The sequence below is a fragment of the Staurois parvus genome, unplaced genomic scaffold, assembly GCF_062004578.1.
Source record: "Staurois parvus isolate SC_StPar_1 unplaced genomic scaffold, SC_StPar_1.0 ptg003138l, whole genome shotgun sequence".
Taxonomy (NCBI): domain Eukaryota; kingdom Metazoa; phylum Chordata; class Amphibia; order Anura; family Ranidae; genus Staurois; species Staurois parvus.
The window spans coordinates 1-8621 of record NW_028320934.1 but is presented as its reverse complement, the minus strand read 5'-3'; the positions used below and the strand labels follow the sequence as shown (position 1 = coordinate 8621).

General features: G+C 41.1%; 1 protein-coding gene across 1 annotated transcript; it reads right to left on the bottom strand.

Moving 5' to 3' along the window:
- Nucleotides 1-296: 296 nt before the first annotated feature.
- On the bottom strand, nucleotides 297-8612 carry LOC149428557 (tripartite motif-containing protein 66-like). Its single transcript, XM_089667267.1, has 2 exons — nucleotides 8524-8612; nucleotides 297-4307 (listed from the first exon to the last, which is right to left on the bottom strand). Exons 1-2 carry the CDS (start codon nucleotides 8551-8553, stop codon nucleotides 4059-4061), a joined length of 279 nt encoding a protein of 92 aa, XP_089523393.1. The 5' UTR covers nucleotides 8554-8612; the 3' UTR covers nucleotides 297-4058.
- Nucleotides 8613-8621: the final 9 nt, after the last annotated feature.

Sequence of the window (8621 nt, the reverse complement as noted above, 5' to 3'; positions counted from 1 at the left end):
CAAAATTCGAATTTTGAATAAAATACATTTGAATTTGTATAGAAAAGAGAAAAAAAAAATGAATAAATTTGAATTCAATACTATTCGGTTCGGTTGAATCAAATTGTTTTGACCCAATTCCGAAATTTCAAATAGGATTTGAGAACGAATAAACAAAACAAAACGAATGATGAAAACAAATTTAACTGGCTGTTTCTGGCCAATGGGAATTGTAGTTCCTCAGCCACCAAAAAAAAAAGAAAAAAAAAACCCTTTTTATTATTTATTTACCAAAATTCAGAGACGATGGCAGGAGGTAAACATTAATATTTTATTGAAGGCACTTCCGATATCTACAGCGGTCTGTCATATCAACCAATCTCCATCTATACAATACAGCGTGGAATCCAAATCACGTGCAAGAAAATCAGAGTTTTTTTTCTTTTTGAGGTAAAAAAAAAAAAAACTCGACAAATAAAATGATACATTTACAACGACCTATAAAAACGAGACATTTACCATCGTCAATAATCGACTAATCACAAAATATCACCATCAGTTTTTTGTAGTTTTTTTTGTAAAAAAAAAAGGGATTTATAGCGGGATTAAAACTTTTTGTAAAGGAAGTAAACCGACCCAATAAAAAAAGTTTTATATTCTAATTTTTTTTTTTTTTTCACCAGTCTGATCATTTTAGTTGTTGTTCTCATAGTCAATTTTTCTGATTCCTGGAAATCCATCCGAATCTTTTCACCGTTCACCAAAAAGCAGATCCATCGCCGCCACAAAACAACCGTTCCACGCTGCGCCGCAGACAAACGGGCTTGTTGGCTGCTAACATTTTGATTGGCTGCTGGTTGTTATATAGATACGCGCGGTTCGTTCCATTCTGAATTTGGACAATTTTTGCGTTACTCAAAGATTGGGATTTATCCAAATTCCAATAGTAACGAATTTAAACAAATCCAAAAGAATGAAGCAAAATTTTGTCTGAAATTTGAATCAAGTTTAAAATCTAAAATGAAATAAAAAATAGAATAAAACAGAATAGATTCCCAGTATCCCCTCCCCCACCTTCCTTTTTTTTTTTTTAGACAGGGCAGCATTTATTTTCAATTAGAGAGAGACAGTCTGAAAGCAAACAGCAACTGCTGTACTATGTTATCATTAAAACAAAAATTTGATATACATTGTAACAAATATGAAATCCAATCAACCTTTTTATGGCTTCTGCATCTGACTGGTGAATGCCATCAGAAAATGTAAGTCAGAAGGTCCAAGATTCCTAGTATCCCCTCCCCCACCTTCCTTTTTTTTTTTTTTTTTAGACAGGGCAGCATTTATTTTCAATTAGAGAGAGACAGTCTGAAAGCAAACAGCAACTGATGTACATAGTATCGGTAAAACAAAGATTTTCTATACATTGTAACAAATGTGAATTCGAATTAACCTTTTTATGGCTTCTACATCTGACTGGCCGGCTGGATAAATCCTCTTAAATGCCGGTGAATGACCTTTAAAAATGTACCCCAAATTTTCCCAGCACCCCTCCCCCAGGGCAGCATTTATTTTCAATTAGAGAGAGACAGTCTGAAAGCAAACAGCAACTGATGTATATAGTATGGGTAAAACAAAGATTTGATATACATTGTAACAAACATGAAATCCAATCAAACTTTTTAAGGATTCTACATCTGACCGGCCGGCTGGCTAAATCCTTGTAAATGCCGGTGAATGCCATCAGAAAATGTATGCCGAAATGTCCAAGATTCCAAGTATCCCCTCCCCCGCCTTCCTTTTTTTTTAGACAGGGCCGCATTTATTTTCGATTAGAGAGAGACATCCTGAAAGCAAACAGCAACTGCTGTACTATAGTATGGGTAAAACAAAGATTTGATATACATTGTAACAAATATGAATTCAAATTAACCATTTCATGGCTTCTGCATCTGACCGGCCGGCTGGATAAATCCCTGCCAGTGAATTCCATCAGAAAATGTATGCTGAAAGGTCCAAGATTCCCAGCACCCCTCCCCCGCCTTCCTTTTTTTTATAGACAGGGCAGTATTTATTTTCAATTAGAGAGAGACAGTCTGAAAGCAAACAGCAACTGCTGTACATAGTATCGGTAAAAAAAAGATTTTATATACATCGTAACAAATATGAATTCTAATTAACATTTTAATGGCTTCTACATCTGACTGGCAGGCTGGATAAATCCTCTTAAATGCTGGTCAATGCCCTCTAAAAATGTACGCCAAATGTTCCCAACACCCCTCCCCCAGCCTTCTTTTTTTTTTTTTTTTAGACAGGGCAGTATTTATTTTCAATTAGAGAGAGACAGTCTGAAAGCAAACAGCAAATATGAAATCCAAGCAACCTTTTTATGACTTCTACATCTGCCCGGTGAATGCCATCAGAAAATGTATGCTGAAAGGTCCAAGATTCCCAGTATCCCCTCCCCCGCCTTCCTTTTTTTTAGACAGGGCAGTATTTATTTTCAATTAGAGAGAGACAGCCTGAAAGCAAACAGCAACTGCTGTACTATGTTATCAGTAAAACAAAGATTTCTGATACATTGTAACAAATGAATTGAAATCAATCTTTTTATGGCTTATACATCTGACCGGCCGGCTGGCTAAATCCTTGTAAATGCTGGTGGATGCCCTTTAAAAATGTACACCAAATTTTCCCAGCACCCCTCCCCCAGCCTACTTTTTTTTTTAGACAGGGCAGTATGTATTTTCAATTAGAGAGAGACAGCCTGAAAGCAAACAGCAACTGATGTACACAGTATCGGTAAAACAAAGGTTTTCTATATATTGTAACAAATGTGAATTCGAATTAACCTTTTTATGGCTTCTACATCTGACTGGCTGGCTGGATAAATCCTTGTAAATGCCGGTGAATGCCATCAGAAACTGTATGCTGAAAGGTCCAAGATTCCCAGTATCCCCTCGCCTTCCTTGTCTTTAGACAGGGCAGCATTTGTTTTCAATTAGAGAGAGACAGTCTGAAAACAAACAGCAACTGCTGTACTATGTTATCGGTAAAGCAAAGATTTGATATACATTGTAACAAATATGAAATCCAATCAACCTTTTTATGGCTTCTGCATCTGACTGGTGAATGCCATCAGAAAATGTAAGTCAGAAGGTCCAAGATTCCTAGTATCCCCTCCCCCACCTTCCTTTTTTTTTAGACAGGGCAGCATGTATTTTCAATTAGAGAGAGACAGCCTGAAAGCAAACAGCAACTGATGTACATAGTATCGGTAAAACAAAGATTTTCTATACATTGTAACAAATGTGAATTCGAATTAACCTTTTTATGGCTTCTACATCTAACTGGCCAGCTGGATAAATCCTTGTAAATGCCGGTGAATGCCATCAGAAAACGTATGTCAGAAGGTTCAAGATTCCCAGTATCCCCTCCCCCGCCTTCCTTGTCTTTAGACAGGGCAGCATTTATTTTCAATTAGAGAGAGACAGCCTGAAAGCAAACAGCAATTGATGTACATAGTATTGGTAAAGCAAAGATTGTATATACATTGTAACAAATATGAAATCCAAATCAACCTTTTTATGGCTTCTACATCTGAAAATGCCGGTGAATGCCTTTTAAAAATGTTCGCCAAATTTTCCCAGCACCCCTCCCCCAGCCTGACAGAACAGTATTTATTTTCAGTTAGAGAGAGACAGTCTGAAAGCATACATCTCCTACATCTGACCGGCCAGCTTGTAAATGCCGGTGAACACCCACGAAAAATGTATACCGGCTGTTTGCAGGATCCCAAGTATCGCCACCCCCCCCCCCCCCCTTCTGCTTTCCTTTTTCTTTTTTTTTTTTAGACAGGACAGTGTTTATTCTCAATGAGGGAGAGACAGTCTGAAGGCATCCATCTCCTGCCTGTGGTCAGGTATCACCGTCTACGGTTTCTAGAGAGGTTCACCGCACAGACAGATGCAGGCCCACCTGGGAACACAATGAAAAGCCTGCTGAATTGGGCTTCTTCTGACTTGAGCGCAGCTGCAGCATTGCCTGGATCACATGACCCGTCCACGGGATGGCTGCCAGAACTAACACAGGCTGAAGTCTTTGGCTTTCTGGCTGATGGTGTGCCGCCGCCGTCGTTTGGGCTGGGGGCACTCCGCTCCGTAGGACGGCCAGTGGAAGCCCTTCATGTGACAGTTCTCAGCCCCGATCTCCTCGGATTCTGAGTCGTCTTCCTGGGGGAAGGGGAAGAGGCGGCCGGGATACGCTTCCTTCAGCAAGTCCTCGAAGATCACTTCCAGGTTCCTGCCGGCTTCGGCCACCTCCGAGTCTTCCTGGAAGGAAAAAAATATTAAAAATGAGGAATTTTATTACAGCAATGAAAAAACTTCCCTAAAAAAGATGGAGGACAATTCCCCTGCCCCCTAGGCCTTCCCTCCAGTTGTGCACAGGTGTACCGGCTCCTCCCCTTCAGTCTTGCACAGGTGTACCGGCTCCTCCCCTTCAGTCTGGCACAGGTGTACCGGCTCCTCCCCTTCAGTCTTGCACAGGTGTACCGGCTCCTCCCCTTCAGTCTTGCACAGGTTTACCAGCTCCTCCCCTTCAGTCTTGCACAGGTGTACCGGCTCCTCCCCTTCAGTCTTGCACAGGTGTATCGGCTCCTCCCCTTCAGTCTTACACAGATATACCGTCTCCTCCTCTTCAGTCTTGCACAAGTTTCCCCGGCTCCTCCCCTTCAGTCTTTCACAGGTGTACCAGCTCCTCCCCTTTAGTCTTGCACAGGTATACCAGCTCCTCCCCTTCAGTCTTGCACAGGTGTACCGGCTCCAACCCTCCAGTCTTGCACAGGTGTATCGGCTCCTCCCCTTCAGTCTTGCACAGGTGTACCGGCTCCTCCCCTCCAGTCTTGCACAGGTGTACCAGCTCCTCCCCTTCAGTCTTGCACAGGTGTACCGGCTCCTCCCCTTCAGTCTTGCACAGGTGTACCGGCTCCTCCCCTTCAGTCTTGCACAGGTGTACCGACTCCTCCCCTTCAGTCTTGCACAGGTGTATCGGCTCCTCCCCTTTAGTCTTGCACAGGTGTACCGACTCCTCCCCGGACTGAAACAGCTTCCTCTGATGTCACTGCACACTGGGAGCTTCTTACAATGTGCATTAGAAGCTGCAGCCAGTCAGATAGAGCTCCGCCTTATTTCCTGGCTGGAGGACATCCAGTATCCATCTAGCTCATTCCTCCCCAGCCTGACCGCCCTTGGCCCCGCCCCTTTCATTTGTTGGATGTCAGTTCTTTCAATCATGGAGGTTCAGCATCACATGTGGGCGTTACCAATGCCTGCCTAGGAACACCCACCCCTCCAGATTGACACCCATCCATCAAGGCATTTTAATATTTGCATAACTCCTCCTAAGAGCCAGCCCACTGCTTGCATCATACCCTGAGGACTCTTGAGAGGAGTACTGAGGCAGTAATGTATTCAGGAAGCTACGTACAGCACCCTGCTGGCCCTTCCCACCAGCCGTGATCTGCCTGCATTGCATAGAGAAGCACAGAGACCTGGTGATGATGTCACTGGGTCTGAAATAAGGTGTGTATTGAAAACAAAAAGGTTTTATTGAAACATTTCATTAACATGTTGATGAGGGGGGAGGGGGGGTCCAAGCAGATCGAATGTGCAGAACAAAAAAAATTAATTTTGTTTTGTTTCCGTTTCGTCATTTAAATAATTTACTTTACTTTTTTATATAATGTTTAGTTACATTTGTTTTGTTTCCTTTATTCATTTTCTAATTCGATTTTGAATTCAATTCGACTGAATCAAAAAGTTTCAATTATATTCTATTCAAAATTTCGAAGACGGTTATATTCTGTTTTATTCTCTTGGTTTTTTTTCTGTGCTATTCTATTCTTTTCTATTCTAGTCTAATCTATTCTATTTGCATTTCAGAAGATGGTTACACTCTTTCTGTTCTATTCTATTCTTTTCCTTCATTTTCTATTCTATTGTATTCTATTCTTTTAATTCTTTCTTTAGAAATTTGGAAATTTTTCCATGAATTTCGATTTGGACCGATACTAACCGCACGTCTATTACCTGGCACTCCTCTATAACTCATTTGTTTTCTTCTCCGTCTATACGTATCTCATAAAAGCTTCAAATATTTCTAATATCTCTGAAAGAAATTTTTCATTAAAATAATCCCCGGTGATCCTGCCTTGTCCAGGCACTTCCTGTTATAGAGTGACAACGGTCTGTCTTTGGCTCCCAGTTATGCTCCTGTGTTGTCACCCCATCACATGGGCTGCCGACGGAGACTACAATGTCATCAGTGATGATGTCTCTGCGTGGATACAATGTCACCAGTGATGATGTCTCTGCGTGGATACAATGTCACCAGTGATGGTGTTTCTGCGTGGATACAATGTCACCAGTGATGATGTCTCTGCATGGATACAATGTCACCAGTGATGGGTGTCTCTGCGTGGATACAATGTCACCAGTGATGATGTCTCTGCGTGGATACAATATCACCAGTGATGGTGTCTCTGCGTGGATACAATATCACCAGTGATGGTGTCTCTGCGTGGATACAATGTCATCAGTGGTGATGTCTCTGCGTGGATACAATATCACCAGTGATGGTGTCTCTGCGTGGATACAATATCACCAGTGATGATGTCTCTCCGTGGATACAATGTCACCAGTGATGGTGTCTCTGTGTGGATACAATGTCACCAGTGATGATGTCTCTCCGTGGATACAATGTCACCAGTGATGATGTCTCTGTGTGGATACAATGTCACCAGTGATGATATCTCTGCATGGATACAATGTCACCAGTGATGATATCTCTGCATGGATACAATGTCATCAAGTAAAGGAAGGTGTCACCGGATCATTAGGGACATTTAAATATCTATTTCAGAACACAATCGGCTATGGAAGAGCGCCGTCCTCTCCTGTTACCAGGAGCCATTCATCACCCTCTCCCATCTTATATTTCCCCGCTCCGCCATCCGCGATATGAGATTCCCGTGAGCTGCGGATCCAAATCTGGGTGGAGCAGTAAAATGGTTCTGGCCCGGGTTCAGGTATTGAGTGTCCATTGTGACGCACTTCAATTGCCGCTAATTGCCTGCAATGTGTACAGAGCCGGGAACGGCGACTGAGCCCTCCGCAAATATTTAGAGACTGAAAACACAGCGACGGCCAACTTCTGATGAACATTGGCTGCGAACGGGGAGGAAAAAAATTAGAGAATTCTCATATCCCCGAAATTTCAGTAAAATGTCAAAAATGTCGGTGAAAATGGCATTGGGTTCAATGAGGATGCTGAAGTCTAATCTACATAGACGTTGTCTTCCCTGATTCCTCCCCTCCCCCTCTTCAATATTAAATATTAAACAACTCTTCCTAATTTGAATACATTATTTAGGGCCCAGTGATATCATCACTGGGTCTCTGTGCTTCTCAATGCAGACAAATCATGGATTTTGAGAGGCAAGGTGCTATGATATTTCCAGGAGGCTATGGACAGCACCTCGCTGGCCCCTCCCCCTTATCAGCATGCTAATAAAATATTAAAATAAAACCCTTCTGTTTTCGTTACATATCTTATTTCAGAGGAATTTATTAAATTTTATTGTGTTTATCTTATTTTGTTTAAATTATTTATTTTATTTTATATTTAATTTATTGGCTTTATCTTATTTTATTTGAATTAATTTATTTTATTATGTTTATTTTATTTTTTTTATTTTATATTGTTTATTTTATTTATTTTATTATGTTTATTTTATTTTTTATTGTTTATTTTATTGTGTTTATCTTATTTTATTGTAATTAATTAATTTAATTTATTATGTTCATTTAATTTTTTTATTTCATTTTGTTTATATTATTTTAATTATTTTATTGTTCATTTTAAATAGTTTATTTTATTTTATTATGTTTATTTTATTTATTTTATATTGTAATGTTTATTTTCATTTTTTTTTATTTAATTTTGTTTATTTTATTTTATTTTAGAGGCATTGATTGGTTCCTGCCCCCACCCCCCGCCCACCAAATCAACATTAAATGTTAAATACATTTTTCTGATTTTATTACATTATTTAGGACCCAGTCATATCATTCCTGAGTCTATGTGCTTTTCTATGCAATGCAGGCAGATCAGGGCTGGTGGGAGGGGCCAGCAGAGTGCTATACATAGCTTCCTGAATGTATCACCTCTGTTCTCCTCTCAAGAGCGTTCAGTCCTGATGCAAGCAGTGGGAGGAGTTATGCAAATATCAAAATGCGTTGATGGGTGGAGTTGGTCTGGAGGAGATGGGCGTTCCTGGGCTGGCTGTATTTGCATAGGTAACGCCCACATAGGATGCTGAGCCTCCAAGATTGAAAGACCTACAATTCAATGACTGAAAGGGGCGGGGCCAGGACCATCAGGCTGGGGAAGGAAGTGTTAGATGATGCCGGACGTCCTCCAGCCAGGAATGAGGCGGGGCTCTGACATTTCATAAGATATCCTCGCGGCACAAGACTCGTCACTTACGTAGTTGAATTTAGCGCAGTTCCAGAACATGAGCCGTATGTCGGACACCAGCTCCTCGGGGGCGGAGTAATGGGGGATGTTCCTCTTCTGCAGCTCAT

Excerpts from the sequence above, each read along its gene's own strand:
- LOC149428557 (XM_089667267.1), bottom strand. The coding sequence starts at position 8,553 with ATGTTCTGGAACTGCGCTAAATTCAACTAC. Across the intron at positions 4,308-8,523 it reads ACTGCGCTAAATTCAACTAC|GAAGACTCGGAGGTGGCCGA; the intron begins GTAAGTGACGAG and ends TTTTCCTTCCAG.